Source organism: Phalacrocorax carbo, chromosome 19 (genome assembly GCF_963921805.1).
Source record: "Phalacrocorax carbo chromosome 19, bPhaCar2.1, whole genome shotgun sequence".
Lineage (NCBI taxonomy): Eukaryota > Metazoa > Chordata > Aves > Suliformes > Phalacrocoracidae > Phalacrocorax > Phalacrocorax carbo.
This window is the reverse complement of record NC_087531.1, coordinates 3,811,332-3,833,990: the sequence shown is the minus strand read 5'-3', so window position 1 is coordinate 3,833,990 and position 22,659 is coordinate 3,811,332. Positions and strand designations below refer to the sequence as shown.

The 22,659-nt window shown below is 63.7% G+C and overlaps 3 protein-coding genes across 6 annotated transcripts; all 3 read left to right on the top strand.

The window, feature by feature from the left end:
* The first annotated feature begins 453 nt into the window (after nucleotides 1–453).
* Nucleotides 454–6,827, top strand: YJU2 (YJU2 splicing factor homolog). 2 transcript variants are annotated; one of them, XM_064469588.1, is made up of 8 exons: nucleotides 454–544; nucleotides 1,186–1,286; nucleotides 1,716–1,860; nucleotides 2,219–2,353; nucleotides 2,713–2,894; nucleotides 3,444–3,564; nucleotides 4,537–4,702; nucleotides 5,840–6,827. In XM_064469588.1, the coding sequence occupies exons 2-8, from the start codon at nucleotides 1,267–1,269 to the stop codon at nucleotides 5,923–5,925; spliced, it is 855 nt and encodes a 284-aa protein (XP_064325658.1). In that variant the 5' UTR covers nucleotides 454–544; nucleotides 1,186–1,266; the 3' UTR covers nucleotides 5,926–6,827. The 2 variants fall into 2 exon arrangements, with proteins under 2 accessions (XP_064325658.1, XP_064325657.1); XM_064469587.1 differs by having other exon boundaries at nucleotides 538–626.
* Nucleotides 6,828–7,903: 1,076 nt separating this feature from the next.
* On the top strand, nucleotides 7,904–10,931 carry SHD (Src homology 2 domain containing transforming protein D). Its single transcript, XM_064469271.1, has 6 exons — nucleotides 7,904–8,313; nucleotides 8,689–8,779; nucleotides 8,886–9,098; nucleotides 9,485–9,623; nucleotides 10,308–10,427; nucleotides 10,663–10,931. Exons 1-6 carry the CDS (start codon nucleotides 8,083–8,085, stop codon nucleotides 10,847–10,849), a joined length of 981 nt encoding a protein of 326 aa, XP_064325341.1. The 5' UTR covers nucleotides 7,904–8,082; the 3' UTR covers nucleotides 10,850–10,931.
* A 3,776-nt stretch (nucleotides 10,932–14,707) lies between these two features.
* Nucleotides 14,708–19,309, top strand: FSD1 (fibronectin type III and SPRY domain containing 1). Of its 3 annotated transcripts, XM_064469524.1 has the most exons (13): nucleotides 14,708–14,781; nucleotides 15,387–15,482; nucleotides 15,594–15,725; nucleotides 15,805–15,906; nucleotides 16,429–16,451; nucleotides 16,660–16,781; nucleotides 17,255–17,464; nucleotides 17,639–17,737; nucleotides 17,877–18,036; nucleotides 18,126–18,205; nucleotides 18,314–18,565; nucleotides 18,732–18,820; nucleotides 18,935–19,309. In XM_064469524.1, exons 1-13 carry the CDS (start codon nucleotides 14,770–14,772, stop codon nucleotides 19,043–19,045), a joined length of 1,488 nt encoding a protein of 495 aa, XP_064325594.1. In that variant the 5' UTR covers nucleotides 14,708–14,769; the 3' UTR covers nucleotides 19,046–19,309. The 3 variants fall into 3 exon arrangements, with proteins under 3 accessions (XP_064325594.1, XP_064325595.1, XP_064325596.1); XM_064469525.1 differs by lacking the exon at nucleotides 16,429–16,451 and having other exon boundaries at nucleotides 17,325–17,464; XM_064469526.1 differs by lacking the exons at nucleotides 14,708–14,781; nucleotides 15,387–15,482; nucleotides 16,429–16,451 and having other exon boundaries at nucleotides 15,597–15,725.
* Nucleotides 19,310–22,659: the final 3,350 nt, after the last annotated feature.

The window sequence follows — 22,659 nt, the reverse complement described above, 5'->3', positions numbered from 1 at the left end:
CGGCTCATTTTTTTACAAAATACAGTCATAAACTATAACCTGAGTAAGAAACTGTCAGCTATGAGCTCAAAACAATAAACCCTAAGTGAAAGACTCTGAATCCTCAGTTTTAAGCAAGAATGAGCGCAGAATAAAGAATTATAAACTAATAATTATTTTATCCTAATCTTTACCTTAATATTATATATTAAGAAAATACAGTATATTATATATGTGTGTTATATAACAATATATATGTTATAGAATAACATGTATGGTATATAATAACATATACATGGAATATTAGATCTATATATATGTTATATAATAACGTAAGACCAGGGGAGAGGCGTTTCCGGCCCAGCTCCTCACCTCGCAGCGTCCAGGGGAGTGGACAGAACTCCGGAACCTCTTCTCGGGTCGCGGCGCACCGGCGGACTCTTGTCGGTGTGCGGAGCACGCTGACGGACGGCAGAGCGAGCCAGTAACAAGCGAGGAACAGCCAAACTGTGGTTCGTTGCACCAATGAGCGGCGGAGGGAGGTGGTGCTACTTTCCCGGAAGTGGTGAGCGGTGCGGAGGGCAGCTGCTGGGTTACACCGGTGGTGGTGGGAGGTCGCAGCCATGTCGGAGCGGAAGGTGTTGAACGTGAGTTGGGGGGGGGACGACGACGACGACGACGACGACGACGGAGGGGGTTCTCCGGCAGGGGGATCGGGGGTGTTTGTGGAGGTCCCCAGGCCGGGCTGGTCCTGGGGAGGGTCCCCTAATCGCTGAAGTTGGTCCTCAGACCGGGTGTGCTAGGGGGTCCCTGCTCGGCTAAGGGGGTCCTGAGGCGGGGAGGGGTCCCTGAGGGGACTCTCAAGCTGGGAGGGGGATGTCGGCGGAGGGGGATACCCAGGCTGGGACTCCCGGCAGCGCTCGGATGGGGTTGGCAGGGGCCGGAGGGTTGAGGCCTAAAATCATGCAAGGGTTGGGGGGCCTGGGGCCGAGGACGGACAGACAGACGCCAGGGCATGACTCTGGCGGGCGGTCGTGGCCGGGGTGTTTGGCACTACATGCGTGATTAGTAGGGACACGCTGGCTCCTGGTGCACGGAGATGATGCCCGAGGCTGGTGTGGCAGCTAGGAGCCCGCCTGCCGCCGCTCACGCTCCTCTGGGTGACTCCGCGCCCAGCGCACACACGCCTCTGCTCTGTCTCTGTAGAAATACTACCCGCCGGACTTCGATCCTGCTAAGATCCCAAAGCTCAAACTCCCGAAGGACCGACAGTATGTGGTGCGGCTCATGGCCCCCTTCAACATGCGGTAAGAGGGGCCATACTGGTCAGAAGGAAGCAGCTCTAGAAGCAATGAGTTTGCTTAGGAATCATTTTGCCTCCATACGCAGCAGGGGAGCTGCTGCCAGCAGCAGTTAGAGGCGACACAGATCAGAGGAAAAAGGGTAAGGGAGAGGGAAGAGACACTGTGAGTGATTTTGGGGTTCTTATAAGAGTAGGTACTGAATTTCCAAAGGAGAAAATAACCATTGCTTAGAACCTAACCTTATCTAGTTGAAGATGTCCCTGCTCACTGCAGGGGGTTGGACTAGATGACCTCCAAATGCCCCTTCCAACCCAAGCCATTCTATGATTCTGTGAATCTGGGCTCACACCACCTGAAAATCACTTGGACTCTTCTTTGTCAGTGTGTTCCCATTTTTTTATGTATTATGGGCTTTTCTTTCCCCTTCTCTAGATGCAAGACATGTGGTGAATACATCTATAAGGGGAAGAAGTTTAATGCCCGTAAGGAGACAGTTCAGAATGAGGTGTACCTGGGACTTCCCATCTTCCGCTTCTACATCAAGTGCACACGTTGCCTGGCAGAGATCACTTTCAAGGTGAAATATGTTCCGTATTTTCTGCACTCTTGCTTTCTGGGGAGGCCATGCATGCAGTCTGTGGACATGATGGGGTGCTGACTCCATTGGGAAGGGGTGTCCCAGCAAAGACCTAGTCTGAGCCTGTGCTTTTTGGTGTATCTTCCCTTTTCATGGCTGTTTGTAGTTCTGAAATGTCTCACCCATCCGTGGGCTGCAGCATATCAGCTGGAGCACAACAAAAGGCCATGGCTGATTGTCTGCTCTGTGATGTGAATGAAATTGGGAAACGTTTGAATGTGGCTCTGGAAGCAGACACAGGATGGCTGGAGCAGAATTGCCCCGCTACAATGATTCTACTGTCTTGTTTCTTCCTTAGACAGACCCTGAGAACACAGACTACACCATGGAGCATGGCGCCACTCGCAACTTCCAGGCTGAGAAGCTCTTGGAGGAAGAGGAGAAAAGAACGCAGAAGGAGAGGGAAGAGGAAGAGCTTAACAATCCCATGAAGGTACAAGAACATGCCCTTCTCTGCAGAACACAAACCTCTCCCCTGCCTTGGCTGGCTTTCCCCAGCAAAGCAGGTGACTTTGTAACTGTTGACTTAGTTCTTCAAGCTCCTGGGGTATTGCTGTGCTCTGGACAGGCAAGAGCCAACTCTCTGCCCTGAGGAGGTTTCCTCCTGTGCTGGAACCTGTGACAGGCTGCACCTTGCCCCAGTTTTTCCTGTTCTATTAAGACCCAAAAATGAGGATGATGATGATCCTCTTAGTTCTTCCTGCCCTGTACTGTGGGCAGGAGGAGGCTGCGTTTGAGATTGCTGGCAGGCTGAGCTACCTCTCATAACCCGGCTTCCCTCTGGTCACCCAGGTCCTGGAGAACCGAACCAAGGACTCCAAGCTGGAGATGGAGGTTCTGGAGAACCTGCAGGAGCTGAAGGAACTCAACCAGCGCCAGGCAAATGTGGACTTTGAGGCAATGCTGAAGCAGTACAAGGAGTATGAGGAGGAGCAGAAGCGCAAGGAGCAAGAGGAAGATGAGCAAGAGATGAAGTGAGTGGGCTAGAAGCATTCACGGAGGTGTGAAATCAGCCATGCTGGCCCTGGCCAGGCAGAGCTGCATCTCACCCCTTCCTCAGCACCCCAAGAGCACTTAAGAGAAGGCCCTGCCTGAGGGGCCTGAGTTCCCAGGAGTTGTGTGGATGGGATGTAGTCCTAAGCAGGCTGTGAGGAGGTTGGGGACTGTTTGTCATGGCAAAGTGTTTAGTGAGGTGGAGGTAGAGGGATTTTGGTGTCACTGGCCCATCTGGTGGGGAGATCTGGACTGTTGCAGGGGCCTGACTCCCCCTGAGAAGCATCCTCACGTGGAGAGGGAGTTTCTGCACCTGGCTGAGCCTGCGGATCTCAGTGCTATCAACCATCGGGCACTGCTCTGAACATGACTTCTTAAAAAGCACCTGAGAAGGTGGATCCCATTGCACTGATGCTGTAAGGCTCCCCATAGAGCAAACAGCACAGGCACTGTGCACGGCCAGCACCGCTCGGCATGGCGGTGGAACAGAGCGAGCTCTAACCCTCTGCACACGGCCTCTCTCCTTGCAGAGCTATGCTGGAGCAGGCCCAGAACCGGCGGCTGCTGGTAGACTCTGACTCTGACGAAGATCCTGTGAAATCGCGCACGAAGCCTGTGGAGAAAATTAAACCTACGGATATTTTGCAGGAGGTGAGCAGGGTCGGAGGCTCTTCCACCCACCGCAGCTCTTCCCCCAGACCAAATCCACTGTCCTGGGCTGCGTGTTGTCTCTTCTGTCCCTGCAATGCTAGAGTCCTAATGCCTGTCACGCATGAGCAGTTTAGAAAGCCTGTGTCCCTGTGCACTGAGCTGAAAGGAGACAGGGATCAGTTGGTGATTTTAGACCGTGTCTGCTGACAAAGGCTGGGAGGGACCTGTGCCCGTCCTTGCTCAGGACGTGCCTTCCCTTTCAGCCCGAAAAGGACGTGCTCACCTATGCCTTGGTCGTGCTTTAGGCACAATTTCAGCACTCTGAAAATTACAGCAATGAAACCACTGCCTGGGACAGCTCCTCCTTTGGTTCTGTTTTGTCCATGTTGAAGACATTCAGAACAAAAGAGCTTTCAGTGCCTGACTTGCAGGGGAGGGATTATCCCCGCAGACAGGTCCCTGCACTGCTGCTCTCCAATGTTGATCCATGTCTGCAGGGACCTCTGTCCAGTTGGATGAATCAAAGCTTCCCTATCTCTTAAGCCGGGCTGGGGTTAATCTGAGCGATGTTCCCTGGCCCAGCACTAATCCTTGTGCCTGGGGGAGTTTGATTCGGTGGCTGGACCACCTGCAGGCACGTGGTCCTGGCTGGCAGAGGTCCTGCAGCCCTGTGGCATGCATCTGGCTCCTCGTCATCCCACGGCCAGCGCATGGCTGTGCAAGGCTGGATTTAACTGTCACAGGCAGCAGGACGTTTGTCTCCTAGGGCTGCAGCCTTTAGATCTGTACCCCTGTTGTTTGTCTAGCTTGTGCCAGTCACTGCAGGGGGAGAATACCCCCCTTGGCTGCTCCAAGCAGCTGTCCTCATGTCTTTTGTGCTTTGTGCTGCTGTTTTTACCACTCCCTTCTCCCTCATCCCTCTGCCTCCCCTCTGAGGCCAGAGCACCCTAACACCAGCGCTCTGCTCTGCAGGACCCTCAGCCCCAGAGTAAGAAGCTGAAGACGGAGAGCTGGGAGCGGAGTGTGGGCAAATTGAACACCAAGTCCCAGCTGGCCGGGCTGGTCACAGTGAGGAAGCAGAAGCCGGGTCCTGCCCTGGCTAATGGGACAGAGAACCAAGGCACCATGGCCAAGACCGGTAACTGCTCACGTGGGGATGGGGTGGTCTGAGCTGGGCCATCTGGGAGGTGTCTGGCAGCACCCAAGCGGCATTTAGCTCTGTCTTCAGAGCCTGAATGCTCTCGGGTCAAGTCCTTGTTGTGGGACAGATGGGACCATGACTGTAAGAACAGGGGGTTGTCCCTGTTTACAGGAGATGTACCGATGGAGGAGAGGCTCCTTCCTGGCCCTTGGCAGTAAGCCAAGGCCTTGGAGAGAGACTGTCAGGGCCAGAAGCTTCAAAACAGTGCCTCTGTGTGCAGATACAATGCTGGGAACCATCACAACAGTGAGATATGAATGGAAAAACAAGAAAATTGCTTTGGTTTGGGGCCCTATTATAAAACCTGCCAAACCATCGGAATTTGTAAGCTTTAAAGAAGTGGTGAAAACAAGCAGAAAGGCTTTCCAGCACCTACCTCATAGTTCACTGCCCCAGAAAGCCAGAGGAATTGGAGAAGGAGCTGATGAATTGGTTGATTCTGGGCTGATTGGTCCTAAGCCTTTGGCTTAGTAAGTCCCTCTGTCCTCAGGGGATTCCTGGGGAAGGACAGCTCTTGTAGGTGCCCCATTTTTGGTCTGCTTTCCCCAGCCACCTGCTCCTGGCTGCTGGCAGGGTCTGTTCAGCCAAATTACGGTGGAGGAGCTGCCCATCTTTCAAGGGCTCAGCTCTGAGCTGGCACAGGGCTATTTGCCTGTGACGCTGCCTTGCGCTTGCAGCTGACAGCTCGCATGGTCAAAGCCAAGAGCTGGCTTCTCTCTTCTTTTCCAGTGGCTGAAATCTCCCAGGGGGTTGTGGAGGGAGAAGGGGGTTTTGCAGACCTTGGGACAACCTTGCTGCTTCCTCCCATTGCTGCAAGGCAGGATCAGGAGGCTCCAGCCAAGGGGGTGCAGGGTTTCCTTGTCCACCCGGTTTAACCTTGCTGTCCTCATCAAGATACAGGCTGGGGGACGAGGCACTGCTCGGGCTCTGGCTCCGGCTGCCTTGTCTCCAGCTGCGAGCAGCCGGAGTGGCGAGGCAGGCTTGCATTTCCACGCGGCTGGTTGCACCGAGCCAGCGGGGTTTGCATGGGGAGGGCCCTACCTGATGGCGTCTGCTCTCTTGCTCGGCTTCCAGGCTCGTTTCCCACAGCAACGGGCACCACGTCCTCTCTCGGCTTGTTGGGGGCGTATTCGGACAGCGAGGACAGCGCAAGTGACTGATGAGCAACCGAGCCAGCCCAGAGCAGGGATCGTGGGCTGTTCCCCCCTCCCAGCTGACAGCAGCTGCTCTCCGGAGCCCCAGCGCAGAGCTGGCGTCACGGCCAACAGGCCCAGCGGGGTTTCCAGGCCATCTGGAGTCCCAGCATCTTCACCTGTCCAGCCCAGGGTGTGTGTCCATCCTCCAATGGGGATGAGACCCCAGCCACCCTCCTTGGCTAACACCACCTGCAGCCTGAACCCAGATGAGCCAGTCAAGAAGACACCTTACTCAGAGGAGGGTACCACTGCTGCGTTGCAGCCGGTGGAAAGCCCTGATGCTGTTCCAGGCTGGCTGTGCCCAAACCCAGCTTCCAGAGCACAACGCCTCCCAGCTCTGCACCCATAATGTGTTCGAAAGCACTGGGGCCGGCTGGGACCATGTAGTTTCTCTGTTCTGGTGGTGCCCACTCCCCTCACCACCACGCTGGTCATGCCTGGGCCTGGGTACGTGACTCACTGACCCTCCCATGGCAATAAAGGGACCTCAGGGCCTTCCTTCCCTCTTTTTCCTTGCCTCTTGCCGTGGGAGGAACCGTCACCACCGCTTCTCCAGCCCTGGGTGTCTCCTGGCCCCCCTGTGGGGCTCAGCTCCTGCCTTTGTGGGGTGAGCCTGAATCCTCTGTTGTTTCACTGTTAGAGGTGACACATTCTGCAGCACGGATGTGGCGGGGGGCTCATTTAGCCCCCCGCTGCGGGGACAGGGCTGTCCCAGCTGTCCTGCCACCAGCCTCCTTCCCCTGCCCACGCCCTCTCATGCCCCAGCCACCCCGGCAGCTTGGTGACAAACCCCACCATTCGTAGAGCGCCTGGGTCTGCTCGGCTCACCGGCAGCCATGACCTGGTAATAAATTGGATGTGTCAGAGCTGGTTGCCTCTTCATCTTCCAGAACAGTAATTTGTACACAAGCAGTGGGTCCTGCTCATGTGGGTTTGGCAGGGGCGGCCCCAAGGGCCCCTACCCTGATGACGTGGGTCCACGCACCCGTCAGAAGGACTGACCCACCCTGGGGTGTCCACCTGTCCCAGCCAGGGCTCAGTCTGGGGCTCTTCCTCCATCTCCTCTTGATTTCCTCCTTATCGAGACACCCAGCTCTAATGGATGAGCAGCTTTGTGCTAATTAACCCTCTCTCAGAGCCTCACAAATGGCTCTGTGCCTTGGGCTGCAGGGCCAGGGGCTGGGGGGGGGTCGTGTTTCTGAGAGCCGGGGAGAAAAGGCTGCTCCCCCCATCCCAATTAGCATTCCCTGCACGTGCGTTGTAATTAGCCTCTTCAAATATTAATGCTGGATATCGGGCTCAGCCCCGGGGTTTGTGTTGGATGGGGTCTGTCAGGAGCCGCTCTGTGGGGCTGGCAAAGCTGGGGGCAGGGGGGCCTGGCCACAGGGTCCCCCCAGTTGTGTCCTGATCCCACACATGTGCTCCCACACATGTGCTCCCCCACCGGCTCACTGCACCCCCCGCACCAGGCCAGGATACCGGGAGAGGGACCTTTGTTCTGGGAAGAGACAATACCAAGAGCCAAGTCAGGGCATGGTTGGGGGTCCCCGGCCCTCCTGACCCACCCAGCGTGGTCCCTGATGGTCCCCCCCCAAAACCATGGGATGGGCGGGGGCGGGGCCCACTGCCCACCGTGTTGGGCTCCTTGGGGGGATGCAGGTGACCCTGCAATGTAGAGGGGTCCATCTTCCTCCCCCAGGACCCCCAAAACCCTCGGCCTCTGTTCCCCCTCAGCCCTTTCCCGGTGCCCCGATTTCCCCCCTCCGGGGGCAGACCCGGGAGCCCAGAGGGGCGTGGGGGTGTCCTATAGCCCGGGGGTCCCGGTGACCCCCCCTTCTCTCGCTGTCCCACGGGGGGGGCCGTCCCGGTGTCACTTGGGGGTCCCGGTGACCGCCGTCACCGCGGGGGGGGGGGTCAGCCCTCCCCTCCCGGTACTCCCTCCCCAACCGGTGCCCCCCCTCCGTGCCGGTGCCCCCCCGGAGAGGCGGGCGCGGGGGGTTGGGGGGGGGCTGGGGGCTCCGGTCCTCGCCGCGCGCGGCGGCGACACAAAGCGGCTCCCGGCGGCGGCGGCGGCGGGGGGGTCCCGGCGCGCCCGCGGTCCCGGTGCCGGGCGGCCCCGCCATGGCCAAGTGGCTCCGGGAGTACCTGGGCCGGGGGGCCCGGCGCTCCCCCCCCCGCCCGCCCCAGCCCGACTATAGCGGCGGCGAGCGCCGCCCCACCGGCACCGGGAGCGGGCCCCCGCCCGGCGCTCCCCCCGGCGCTGCCCTCCGCGGCCCCGCTGCCTCCCCTCGGCACCGGCTGGTGCGGGTGGGGGGCGCGGGGCCGGGGGGCGGCCCCCGCCGCCTGGAGCAGGTAGGAGAGGGGGGCGCCGGCGGGCAGCAGCGCGTACCGGGGGGGTCAGCGGGGCAGGACCCGGCGGGAAGCGTCGGCACCGGGGTGGGCGGCGAAGGGACCGGGGGGTGCAGTGGGGCAACGGGGGGAGGAGCTGGGGTCACTGGGAGAGGGAACTGGGGGGTGGGCTGGGGGTGGCGAGGTCACTGGGAGAGCGGGAAGGGGAAAGGGGTCGGGGGACAAAGGGACAGGGTGGGACGGAGTGGAGAAAGTGCTGGGGACATCCATATCAGGGACCTGGGGGAGACTGCAGGGTCCCGGGGAGGGGACCCAGGGACTGAGGACCTGGGGGGGCAGTGGGGGGGGTCCTGTCCCACCCAGAGCATCCACCCACAGGGCCCTGGCGAGAGCGAGTACTCAGAGCCCTTCAAGGGGGATCAGGACCCAGCTCCCGAGGGTGGCTGCGAGGAGCCCGGCGAGGCCACAGGTGGGTGACACCCTGGGCAACCCCCCCCCTGCACCCAGCCCCGTGGGGGTCCTGCGGCCAGGACCCCCGCTCATCCTGTCCCTGCCATGTCCCTGCTTGTCCCCAGGGTGCCAGTGGCAGGGCGAGGGCCGGCGGGCAAGGCCGCAGCAGGGACCCCAGCTCTATGACACCCCTTACGAGGAGTGGGAGACGGCAGGGGAGGGCCCAGGGGTGCCCACTGCCCGGGAGAGCCGCCTGCCCCATGACGACGAGCGCCCAGCCGACGAGTATGACCAGCCCTGGGAGTGGAAGAAGGATCACATCTCGCGGGCGTTCGCAGGTGACAGTATCCCCAGGGCACTGGGTGCCACCCTTGGGTCCCCCAGCCCCATGGCCCTCAGTTCCCATGGGTACCACTCCTGTCTCCCACCCACCACTAGATCCAGCATGCTGCAGCACCCATGGGTATCACCTTGGGGTCACCCAGCCCCACATTCCCCAGCTCCCATGGGTACCACCCCTGTGTACCACCTCTGGGCCCCCCAGCATCCCCCAGCACCCATCGGTTCTACCCCAGGGGTGCAATGGGACACCATGGCAAGGCAGAGCTGTGGCAGGGACGTGTGGGACATTCCTTCATGTGCTGGCACTGAGAGGTGCCCCCCAGCAGCAGGCAGGGGTGCTGGGACCCCACAGTGGGGTGACATCCTCCCTTTGGCCCCACAGTGCAGTTCGAGAGCCCTGAGCACTCCCCCAGCCTGTCCCGGCAGCTGCCGCGGCCCCCTCGGCCCCCCACAGGCGCCCGGCTGGGCTGCCCCCCCAGCCCCAGGCACGTGGACACCTCGCTGCCCCTGGAGAAGCAGGCGTGAGTCTGGGGGGCGGGGGTCCCTCCTCCATGGGGTGGCATCAACATCCCAGGATACGTTGTGGCATGGAGGCAGCCCTCTGGGGTGGAGGGTCCCCCACAGATGGGTCCCCACGGTGTGGAGGGTGCCCCATGGCACGGATGGGTCTCCATGATGTGGAGGGTGCCCTGTGGAGTGTGGTTGGGTGCCCATGGCATGGATGGGTCCCCATGGTGTGGAGGGTGCCATGTTGGGTGTGGTTGGTCCCTTTGACATGGTTGTGTGCCCTATGGCATGAATGGGTACCCCTGCCATTGAGCATCCTCATGGGGTGGAGGGTGCCCATGGCATATGGGGTCCCCATGATGTGGAGGGTGTCCCATGGGGTGTGGTTGATCCCTTTGACGTGGTTGGGTGCCCTGTGGCATGGATGGGTCCCCATGACATGGAGGGTGTCCCGTGGCACGGGTGGGTCCCCATGATGTGGAGGATGCCCCATGGCATGGTTGGTCCCTTTAGTGTGGATGGGTGCCCCATGCCACAGAGAGTGCCCCGCAATGTTGATGGGTCCAAGTGGTGGGGACAGTGCCCCATGGCATGGAGGGTGTCTCACGGTGCAGATGGGTCCTGGGGCCCCAGTGCTGTGTGGTGGGGTGCCATGTCCCAGGGTGCCACGTGCCGGTGTGATACATGCCACCACACAGGTGGTACCACGGCCCCATTGGGCGGGCGGGCGCCGAGACACTGCTGGCGCTGTGCCGTGAGGGCAGCTTCCTGGTGCGGGACTGTGAGACCAGCCCCGACGACTACTCGCTCTCGCTCAGGTGAGCATGGGGCTGCTGGGGGGGACACAGGGACGGCCCCGGGGAAAACCCAGGCTTCGGAGTGGGTCACAGGGGAATGCCCGGGCAGAGGGGCTGGGTTCTGAGCATGGTACTTGCATCCACACACTGGCAAGTGTTTGCATGTTCCCCCACAATCCATGTTGCTGTACACCCACATATGCAAGGGCGGCCAGGCCATGTGCTGCGTGCCTCAGTTTCCCCTCCCCGCCCACAGGAGCAGCCATGGCTTCGTGCACGTGAAGCTCACGCGGACACGGGAGCAGCATTTCATGCTGGGCCGCGCCGGGGCCACCTTCCCCTCGGTGCCTGAGGCTGTGCGGCACTACACAGCACGGGCGCTGCCCGTCCGTGGTGCCCACCACCTCTCCCTGCTCTACCCCGTGGCCGTACAGCCCCTGTGAGCCCAGCACTGCTGGGCACCCCCCAGCTGTGCCCCCCACCCTGGTCCCACAGCGAAGCACCCCCATTAAAAGCTGATGCACAGCCCCTGCCCACTGCGTGCTCTGTGTTGTGTCGGCACGGCGACGCTCTGGTCCCTCTTGGGGCTCAACTCTGTGGTGCTCCTGGGGGAAGGCATGACACCCTCAGGCAGGACAACGTGGTGGCCCTGCCACCCCTCCCGTCCTGGTCCCGCCACATGGGCTCCTGCCCTTGCGCCCACTCCCACCCCAGGGGACTGGGCGAGGTGGGGTGTCTGGATGTCCCCCCCTCCTTCCACCGCAGGACCTGGCCTTGGGGACAAAGCGTGGGGGTGACACTGCTCAGGGTCACCCACCATTAGCCTCACACAAGCTTGCCTACACGGCAGGGGGAGGATGATGGCACTAGGCCCTCCCCGGGGGGACCATGCCAGGGGAGCGAGTGCTTCTTGTGTGGTCAGCACAGCCGTCGGGTGCCAGGTGCCGGTGAGAAACGAGGCCACGGACTGCAGAGCAGCTTTCCTGAAACGGGGGGGGGGGCCCAGAAGCCTGCTGCCTCCCAGCCAGATGCCACCCCCCGGCACACCAGACATGAGCTGCCCACGCTGGGTGTGCTGGGGGGGCACCAGATGCCACGGGGTGGGTGCTGTGGGCACTGCACAGAAGACAGCAAGCAGGAGGCAGGATGCTGCAAACAGCTTTTTGGGGGCTTTTCTTGCAGAAAGGTAGAGCTTGGCGGGGGGAGGTGCCCCCACCCCGCCAGCTTGGGCATCGGCAGCACACCGGGACACGGATCCTCTCAGGGCTGGGGGGCTCCGGGGGGGCCCATGCCCGCTGGAGCCCCCTCCGGTACATGCTGTTCTCTCTCACTCCGGGGTTGGCAACAGCTTCGTGGGGGCCCGCACCGAGGGAGGCAGCATGTTCAGGTAGATGACTGTGTCTGGGGGGGCCAGTGGGTGTTGGAGGGGCGCAGGGCCAGGCATGGCCAGCACTGTCCCCCCGAGACACAGCACGGTGGCTGACACAGCCCCGGGGGACCCTCTGTGAGACCCCTGGGGGACCCATTGGGTGCCCCCAGCCCCAGGAGGTGCCTGGGGTGAGCCCCGATGAGCAGGCAGGGTGCAGTGGGCTGGGGGTACGGGCAAGGGAGTATTGGGATGCAGGGGTACGTGGGGCAGGTGGGCACAGGGGTATTTGGCCATGAGGCAGAGTACAAGGGAGGTGGGTGTGGGCTGTCTGGGGGGGAGAGGGGCTTGGGGGTGTTTGGGGTAGGATGGGCACAGGGCAGAAAGGCACAGGGGCAAATGGGGACGGGGTATTTGGGGACAGTGTTACCTGAGTTCCTGTGCCAGCACCGGTGGCCAAAGAAAGCCAGCCCCAGGAGGAGCACCGTTTCCCCCAGGGCCCCCACCAGGCCCCACAGCAGCCCTGCAAACACACCCAGCTGGGGCCACCCGCTTGGCACCTCTGGCACCCAGGCACATGGGCGCTGGCATGGGGGGGACAGTGGGGACAGCAAAACCATGCTTACCTCTGTGATGTTCTCCATCAGCTGCTGCAAGCGAGGGGAAAGCAGAGTCAGGGTGTCCCAAACCCTGTCGCTGTCCCCATCCCCGTCCCTGTCCCCATCCCTCCTGCACTGCAGCCACCCTGAATCCTCCGGGCATCTCCCTCCATGGACCCCATTAACCCCCATGGTGATGCCACCTCCCAGGGACCCCTTCACCCCCCACCATGGCACCATGTTGCACGGATCCCGCCAAGGCCCCTGGGGAGACGGAGCAGAGCGAGGGCCCCTCCCCGGGTACCTGTGCTGATGCTGAGCAGGGTGCCGTTGCCAGTGGCCGTGCTGTGGCAGGGGATCTCAAGGGTGACACGGCAGAGGTAGCGCCCCGCATCGTCCCCCCGTGCCTGGTGGAGGCTGAGGGTGGCATAGGGGGGCTGCCAGGCCAGGTGAAGGTGGGGTAGGCAGGGAGCCGGGGTGGTGGGGGCGGTGGAGGCGGTGGGGTAAAGGTGGGTGGCACACAGCACCGTGTGCCCCACGTCCTTCACCCACTTGCTACGCAGCATGTCCCAGGGCTCGGTCACCAGCACCTGGCACCCCAGGGCCACCTCGCCGCCCACCGTCACCCACACCTTGCCTGGATTCTGGCTCACCTGCAGGGCACCTGCTGCCGGGGACAACGTTGGGGTCATGGGGGGCTGTCACTCACCACCTCGGTGGTCCCCAAGGGCCACCCATGGGGCTGAGGGTACTGGGGCACCTCGGGGACCGGGAGCCATGTTTGCTGCCTGCACGTCCTCCCTCACCGCTGCCTCCAGCCACGAGGCACACTGCACGTCCCTCTGTCCCCATCCTGTCCACCCATGTCTGTCCCCTTCCTGTCCACCCCAACCTCTGCCCCCACACATGCTATCTGACCCCATCCTGTCCCCTCCCCATGTCCCCATATCTGTCCCCACTGCCTCTGTCCTGCCCCCCCACCACAGACATGTCACCCATCTCTGTCCACCCACCTGTCCCCATCCTGTCCCCATGTCTGTCCCTCCCTCTGTGTCCCCAACCTCTCTCTGGTCCCCACTCTCTGGTCCCCACCCTCTCTCTGGTCCCCACTCAGGACAGATGCCCCCCTGCCCCGGCCATCACGCAGGGGCCAGCCTGAGCCCCTGCCCCCTCAGTGGCCCCCAGACAGCCTGTCCCCAACCCCACAGCCTGGCCATGGGGACCTAGGCACTGTCCCCTCTGTGTCCCCGCTCAGCCCTGTCCCCCCACTCACCACCAAGGAGGACACCGAGGACTCCAAGCACCCACAGCCCCATGCCAGCACCAGCCCAGCCATGCCTCTCTGAGGGGCTGTGTCCCCAAGGGGCCCTTGTCCCCAGGCTGTCCTTGTCCCCAAAGTGCCGCTGTCCCCGAAGCCTTATGGCCCCTCGTCACCCAGGCTGACTCGCTGTGACGCCACGGCTTCCTGCCACCGCACTGCGCAGGCCAGGGGAGAGGGACAGGGACGGGGATGGAGATGGGGATGGGGACTGAGATGGAGATGGGGATGGGGACGGAGATGGGGATGGAGATGGGGATGGGGACAGAGATGGGGATGGGGACTGAGATGGGGATGGGGATGGGGATGGGGACAGGGATGGAGATGGGGACAGGGATGGGGACAGGGACAGGGATGGGGACGGGGATGGGACAGGAATGGGGACAGGGATGGTGGACACCATCTGGAGCAAGGGCAGGGGATGGCACCTCCATGGGCCCTCACCCCGGGTGAGAGGTCCTGGGTTGGTTCCAACCTGGCCCCACATGCAGGGACGTGCCACCTGGGGACCCCAGCCGGGACCTCCTGGAAGGGGACACATCCTGACCCCAGAGCAGGCTGGGGGGACCCAGCATGGCCTTGCAGGGAGAGCTGGGGGGGGGGGGATCCCGCACTGGGAGACACCCACCAGGGTGGCAGTGCCACCCACCACAGCACGCCTGCGGCTCCTGTGCCACATCCCCGGGGGGCCCAGTGGTGCCCCTGCCTTGGGGTGGGGGGGTTCTGGCCCAGGGGGCTTCCTGGAGTGAGGGGTGCTGCATTGGGAGGGTGTCAGCAGGTCTCCCTCCCCGGGGCGGGGGGAAACACAGGTTTTCCGGGGGGGTCTGAGGCTCCCCCTTGCTGGAGGGGCGGGGCCCAGTCCCGGGGGGATTCCTCAGACCCCGCCCCCCGGACTACATCTCCCAGCATGCCGCGGGGCCCGGCCCGAGGCCACGCCCCCAGCCCCTCCCTGCAGCCGGACTACGCTTCGCGTCGTGCCCCGCGGCCGGGCGGAGCCGGGGCGGGGCGGGGCGGGGCCGGGGTCGCCGCTCCCCCTTTGTTGGTGGCGGCGGGGCCGAGCGGCGGCGGCGCCGGCCCGGTATGGGCGACCAGGTGGGCCGGGCCGGGCCGGGCCGGGCCGGGTCGGGGGCGAGGGGGGGGGGTGATGGGGGGGTTGAAGATGGAGGGAGGGAGACGAAGGGATGGAGGAAGGGGGGATGGAAGGAGGGATGGAGGAAGAGGAGGGAGGAAGGGAGGAGGAACAGAGGGATGGAGAAGGAGAGATGAAGGAAGAAGGATCATAGGGGATGAAGGTCTGGAGGAAGGAGGGATGGAGGTGTGGAAGAAGGAGAGATGCAGGGGTTAGGGATGGCAAAGGAGGGAAGGAGGGATACAGGAGGGGTGCAGGAGGGATGGAGGGGAGCAGGAGGGAGGGATGGAGGGGTGCAGGAGGGATGGGGGAGCAGGAGCGAGGGATGGAGGGGTGCAGGGATGTCCCCCTCGCTGCCCTCGCTCAGCCCTCACACACACATACACACACACACACACACACACACACACTCACACTTGCCAAGTCATCCCACCCCCGCCATGCCAGCAGAGCCCTGGCCGCTGGGTCCCCAGGGCCCGGCAGGGGTGGGGAGTGGGGGAACGGCGGGGGGGGCGGAGGGGAGGCGGGGACTGGGGGGCGTTGACCGGGGGCGGGGGGGGCCGGGCAGGAGGCTCTGCGGAAGATCATCACCACCCTGGCCGTGAAGAATGAGGAGATCCAGAACTTCATCTACTCCCTCAAGCAGATGATGCAGAATGTGGAGGTACCGAGGACCCTGCCCTCCCCTTTGGGACGCCCATTCCCACCCCGGGGTCCCACACTCGGGTGGGGTGTCACCCTGCTGACCCCCCCACCCCCATGGTGTTGTGACCAGGCCAACTCATCGCGGGCGCAGGAGGACCTGGAGGGCGAGTTCCAGTCGCTGTACGCGCTGCTGGACGAGCTGAAGGACGAGATGCTGATGAAGATCAAGCAGGACCGCGCCAGCCGTACCTATGAGCTGCAGGTCAGCGCCCACCCTGCGTGCCCCCCCCCCCCCCCCAGCACCTTCGCCCACCGCTGCCCCTCTCCCCTCCCCATGCCAGGCCCAGCTGGCTGCCTGCGCCAAGGCCCTGGAGAGCTCAGAGGAGCTGCTGGAAGCGGCCAACCAGGCCCTGGAGACGGCCAACCACCATGACTTCCCCCAGGTGCGTCCCCGCCGGCGCAGGGGGATGTCCCCAACCGGCTGCCCCCCCATGCCAGGGGTGTCCTGACCCGCCCCCCCCCTGGCTGGTCAATGCCACCCTGGGGCTGCGCTCACCCCGGGCGGGTACCCTCCTTTCTTTCTGCGCTGGGCACTGGGGCAATGCTGGGTTGGCTGCGCCCGCTGCAGGGCTGAGTAGGAGCATGGAGACCCCTGCCGGGGTGATCCCCCACCTGCCCAGAGTCGCTTGGTGTCCCTTTTTCCCATGACAAAGGGGACACCATGGCAGGGACACGGGGGACACCGGCAGGCGTATGGCATGCTGCGCCATGGGGGTGCTGCGGCAGGGGTGCAGGGGTGCTGGGGTACCACGGCGGGGATGCGGTGCCACGGGGTACCGCAGCAGGGACGCTCTGCCATGCTGGCACCGGAGCAGGAGTCTGGGCACGCTGTACCGCGCTGGCTCCTGGCACTGCTGTCTCACCTGCTTATTTTTTTTCCTCCTCTTTTCCTCTGCGCTCGCAAGGCTGCCAAACAGATCAAGGATAGGTACGGTACCCCTGTGCCCCCCAGTCCCACTAACCCCCACCCTCTTCCCAGCCAGGGCCCTGCAGTGGGTGTACCGTGGGTGCTGGGGTGGCCCTGCCCACCCTCCCCACCTCCCCACGGCCACGCAGGGCAGGGGGTGAGCAGTCAGGGCTGGGTGGGTGTCTGGCTCCCAGCCCCGCTGACCCTCGGCCCCGTGTCCCTCGTGCAGTGTGACGATGGCACCCGCCTTCCGCCTCTCGCTCAAGGCCAAGGTGAGCGACAACATGAGCCACTTGATGGTGGATTTTGCCCAGGAACGCCGCCTGCTCCAGGCCCTCGCCTTCCTGCCAGGTATTGCCTGCAGGCAGCGGGTGACGGGGACACGGGGCACGGCACCCGGGTTTCTCCCAGCGCAAGGGAAGGGCAGTGCGGGGGGCACGGAGGGCTGTGCCAGCCTGGCAAGGGGACAGTGCAAGGACGGGGGTCCAGGGTTTAAGGGGTGCGCTGGGTGCCAGGGGATGGGGTGAGGAGCTGGGGGGGGTGCCAGGCCTCGGGCACCCTGTGGTACGCCCATCCAGAGGGGCAAGAAGGTGCCAGGGATGGAGGGATGAGGGGGTTTGGATGCTGTGCCTGGGGGTGCAGCGGGTGCCATGCCCAGGGTCTCTGGGATGCCACACGTGGGGTCCCTAGGGTGCTGTGCCCGTGGGTCCTCCAGGTGCTGAGCCCATGGGACCTATGGGTGCCCTGGGGGTGCTGGGGACACCCTGGCTGTCATCAGGGCTGCAGCGGTGGGGGGACATTGGCACGGCTACTCCCACGGGCAGTGCCCAGCACCCCTGAGATCGACCTGACGGAGTCGCTGGTGGCCGATAACTGTGTGACGCTGGCCTGGAGGATGCCTGACGAGGACAGCAAGATTGACCACTACGTGCTGGAGTACCGCAAGACCAACTTCGAGGGGCCACCCCGTGCCAAGGAGGACCAGCCCTGGATGGTGGTCGAGGGCATCAAGGGCACCGAGTACACCCTCTCTGGTGAGGGCATGGGGCAAAAGCAACCCCAAACGTGCTGGGGTGGGAGCAGGCACTGCAGGTGGCAGGGTTCTGGGGCTGTTCCAGGGGGCTGGGTGGCAGTGCCAGGCTTTGCAGGGGACATGGGGGCCATGATGACCCACCATGCCTGACTTTGTGACCCCGCTGTACCCGCAGGGCTGAAGTTTGACATGAAGTACATGAATTTTCGGGTACGGGCATGTAACAAGGCTGTAGCGGGCGAGTTCTCCGAGCCGGTCACTTTGGAAACGAGAGGTGGGTACCGGGGGTGGCAGAACATGTGTCACCCCCCCCCCATGCCACCCCAGGCTGCCCCTTCCCAAGTGTGCCAGTGGTCCACAACACCTTGGTGCCAGGCGGGGGGGGGACACGCGCTGACAGTGGCTGTCCCCAGCGTTCATATTTCGGCTGGACGCCAGCACGTGCCACCAGAACCTGCGGGTGGAGGAGCTCAGCGTGGAGTGGGACGCCACAGGTGGCAAGGTGCAGGACGTCAAGGCACGCGAGAAGGATGGCAAGGGCAGGACGGCCTCACCCGCCAACTCGCCTGCCAGGTAATGTCACCCCCCTTTGTCACCCCAGCATTGTTCCCACCCTGGGTAATGCCGTCCCAGCCCTCTTTGCCGGCATCCATCTGTCCTAGGGTGGTGCAGTCACCCAAGAGGATGCCCTCGGGGCGCGGGGGCAGAGATCGCTTCACCGCCGAGTCCTACACGGTTCTGGGTGAGAGCCAGGGGCACCCACTGGGTACTGGTGGGGACCTGGCAGGGCTGGGGACAGGACAGGGCACCCTGTGGGTGCACCAGGTAGAGCTGTGCCCCATGCCCACAGGTGACACACTGATCGATGGCGATGACCATTACTGGGAGGTGCGGTATGACCGGGACAGCAAAGCTTTCGGTGTGGGGGTGGCATATCGCAGCCTGGGCAAATTCGATCAGCTGGGCAAAACCTCGGCCTCCTGGTGCCTCCACCTCAACAACTGGCTGCAGGTCAGCTTCAGCGCCAAGCACGCCAACAAGGCCAAGGTGCTGGACGTGCCCGTGCCTGACTGCATCGGCATCTACTGCAACTTCCATGAAGGTGGGTGGGGGACGGGGCAGTGCCAGGGATGGGCGCAGGGACTGCCACCACCACGGGCACTGCCACCATCATAGGCACTGCCACCACCACGGACACTGTGTTGGGGGTCTGCAAGCCCTGTCCCCACCTGTGAGCCCCCTCTTTGTCCCCCTTCCCGTGCCCGCAGGGTTCCTGTCCTTCTACAACGCCAGGACCAAGCAGCTGCTCCACACCTTCAAGGCCAAGTTCACACAACCGGTGCTGCCAGCCTTCACGGTAAGGGGCAGGCAGAGCTGCGCAGCTCTCTGGGGCTGCTGGCTGGGGGGTTCAGCCCCCCCAATCCCTGTGCCAGCCCTCCCCTCCAGCCCAGCCACACTTCTGTGCCCGCAGGTCTGGTGCGGCAGCTTCCACGTCTCCTCAGGCTTGCAGGTGCCCAGTGCGGTGAAATGCCTCCAGAAACGTAACAGCACGGCCAGCAGCTCCAACACCAGCCTGCCCTAGAGCCGTGCCCCCCACCGTGGGCACCCCCCAGGCAAGAGCACTGAATGTACCCCTACCACCTCCCCAGACCCCCCCCATACACTGCACTGGCAGGGCTGTGCCAGCCCACAGAGCTGGGGTGCACCAGCACCCACAGCCCCGCCAGCTGACCCCACTCTGACTCTGTGCCACCCCTCCATCGCTGGCACCGGGCTGGGCACGTCACCCCTCGCCATTGAGAGCTGCTTCTGGCCTGAAGAATAAATTGGGATGTAGGTGTGATGCAGCCGTGACTGGGGCACAGGGCGCTGGCTGGCACCAGCCCGAGGTGGGGAAGGGGGTTTTGGGGGGGGGGGGGGGGGGGGCTTTGCCGGTGCCACTCCCAGAGCACAAGGAGCCGGGACAGGGCCGAGCGGGGCAGTGTCTTTATTTGGGATGGTGCCTGGGGTGATGCCCCCCAAATATGTGGGTTGGGGGTCCATTGCTTGCCCCCTCCCTGGGCTGTGCTGCCTGCACCCCACCCCAGTGCCACCCCAGCCCTCGGGGCGCTCCCAGGTGAGCTCCTCCACCATGCCTGCACCATGGGGCCGGGGGGGGTGAGCTGGGCAGAGGACCCAGGCATCCAGGCCCCCTCCTTCCCCCCCACCAGCCCCCTCAGAGGGACCACGCTGCTCCACCACTCATCCCCATTGCCCCCCTGGGCTGGTGAGAGGACCCAGGCATCTGGGTCCTGGCACCCCCTCCTGTTCCCCCTCTTCCAGGCCTCTCCCCTGCCAGGCATCCAGACCTGCCCCCCCCCCATGGTCATGAGGGAGCAGCAGGGCTCAGCCTACCTCTGGGGGTCTCGCTGACCTGTGGAGAAGGGTCAGGGTCACCATGGGGGTGTCCCCTCCCTACCTCAGTTTCCCCAAGCCCAGCCAACCTCACCCTGCTTGTTCATGGAGGTCTGCTCATCTCGGATAGCCCCAAATGGGGGGAAGGTCCCCTGCCCCCACCCAGGGGCTGCAGTGCAGGGTGACAGGGGCTCAGTGATGGCTTCAGTGAACTGAGGCCACAGGGCTGGGGTGCAGGGGCAGCTGAGGGGGGCTCACACACCCCCTGGGTCTCCTCCCTGCTCTCACCATCCATCTCCATGAGCTCTGGAGCAGAGTGGGGGGGCTGTCATGGATCCTCTGCCTGCCCCTGACACCACCAAACACCCCCCCCCCCCCCGACCTCCCATGCCAGATGTGACACCCCAGCAGCAACCCAAGTCACCCCAACACTCATGCAACTCTCCAGCAACCCCCAGGCACCCCAAAGACCCCCCTGCAGATGCCCTTCATCACCCTGGCCACCCATAACTGCTCCTAACACCACCCTGCAGGACCCCCAGACCCTGCTGAGCCCCCGTAGCTCTCCGCCCTGGCCCCCCAAGCCACAGGCTGTACTCGCGGTGCGGGGGCTGCAGCCTGAGCTTGCTGCTCTCCACGAAGTACTGCACCACCTCGGGCAGTGAGGAGCAGTGATACTGGGGGGGACGTGGCATCACTCAGGGACCCCCATTTGTCCCCCCCTTGCAGTCCCCCATTCCCTGCCTACAGCTCCTGGGCTCTGGGGGAGTCCCAGCTCCTTGGATCCCAGCCCTCTGGGGTGTCCCAGTCCATTAGGGGTACCAGCCCTTTGTGTCCCAGCCCTTTTGGGGTGCCTGTCCTTTTGGGGTCCCAGGTCCTTCGTCACACCCCCTTAGGGGTCCCAGCCTTAGGTGTCCCAGTTCCCAGGGATCCTAGCCTTGGGTGTCCCAGCCCTTAGGGGCCCCAGTCCCTTGGGGGTCTCAGCCCTTAGGAGTCCCAGCCCTTTGCGGGGGGCCCAGCCTTGGGGTTGTCGGACCCCATGGGCACCAGTCCCTGTGGGTCCTAGGCCCCAAGTGTCCTAGGTGCTGGGGGTCCCAATCCCTTGACTCGCAGCCCAGGGGTCTCAGCTCTTGTGGGGCCCATCCCAGGGGCTCAGGTGGGTGCCCAGGAAGGGGGTGTCCCTGTCCCCCGTCACTCAACAGTGTATCAGTGTCAGTGACGTAGCCCTGGTCCACATGGTTCACCTTGTGCTTCAGCAGCACCGAGGGCTGCGTCAGTGGGGGCTGCCACCCCTTGCATGGGGACCTTCGCCCCAGGGACACCCCTCACACGGGGACCTGCACCCTGGGACCACCCTTTGCACAGGGACCCTCGCCCTGGGAGGACACCCCTCGCATGGGGACCCATGCCCAAGGGGACACGGCTCACATGGGGACCCGTGCCGCAATGCCACCCACCCCTTGTCCCCCCACCGGTGCCCCCCACTCACCCGTTCATCTCCTGACGCGCAGTGATGGAGACACCCCGGCTGTGCCCCCCAGGGCACAGCACCATGATCCCCCCGCTCGCACTCCGCTCCAGCAGCTGCTTGGCCTCCAGGCACGTCACCTCGAAGAGGCAGCTGGGCACCCTGGGGACAGCCCTGCCCCGTCACCCGTGGCCACGTCAGGCCACCCCCAGCCACACCACCCAAGCCATGCTGCTCCCCAGCACATCCCAGTGAGGATGGAGACCCCTCCACGGCCCCAGACCCACCTGACTCACAGGGACAGTGCGGGGCTGGGAGGGCTGGGGGTAGCGGGTGACCCAGGGGTGGCGGGGAACTGGGGACGGTGGGGGACCCGGGGGTAGCCCTGCAGTCCCGCCAGGTCGGTGGGCACCTTCATCTGCAGGGGGGATGCAGGGCGATGGGCACGGTAGGGTCACTGCTGCTGTGACCCCCTGGGGGCCAGCGCCCCGTGCCATGGTCAGGATGAACCCCTGCCACATCTCCTGTGCTCCCCACTCTCCGCCTGCTGGGACAGGGAGGGGGGCATGGGGGTGGCCTGTCCCCTGCACCCTGTGTCCCCATACCCTGTCCCTTGTGTCCCCCCTGGCCTCCAAATCCCCCTAAGCCTGTCCCCTGCATCCCATAACCCCATCCCTCTGCTTCTGCATGCCCTGTACCCCCAAATCCTGACCCCTGTGCCCCCTCGTGGCTCCCTGTCCCCAATTCCTGCCCCCTGTGCCCTCCCATGGACCCTGTCCCCAAATCCTGCCCCCTGTGCCCTCCCATGGACCCTGTCCCCAAATCCTGCCCCCTGTGCCCTCCCATGGCACCCCATGGCCTCCGTCCCCAAATCCTGCCCCCGTGCCCTCCCATGGCACCACATGGCCCCCGTCCCCAAATCCTGCCCCCTGTGCCCTCCCATGCCTTCCATGGCCCCTGTTCCCATATCCTGCCCCCTGTGCCCTCCCATGGCACCCCATGGCCCCTGTCCCCTGTGCCCCCTGTCCCTTGAAATCCTGCCCACTATGCCCCCCAGTGCCCCCATCCCCAAACCCTGTCCCCTCTGCCCTCCATTTCCCCCAGCCCTGACTGTTGTTCCCCCCCATGCCCGTGTCCCTCTGATCACCCAAACCCCGTCGCCTCTGCCCCTCCATGCCTTCCATGTCCCCCACCTGCGCCCCCCTCCACAGCCCCAGACCGCTCTGTTCCCCAGCACCCCACCAAGGACACTACACCCCCCAGCCCCCCTTCTGCCCTGCCTGGTGCCCACCACGTCCCTCCACCACCCTGTGCCCCCCCATGGTGTGCCCATC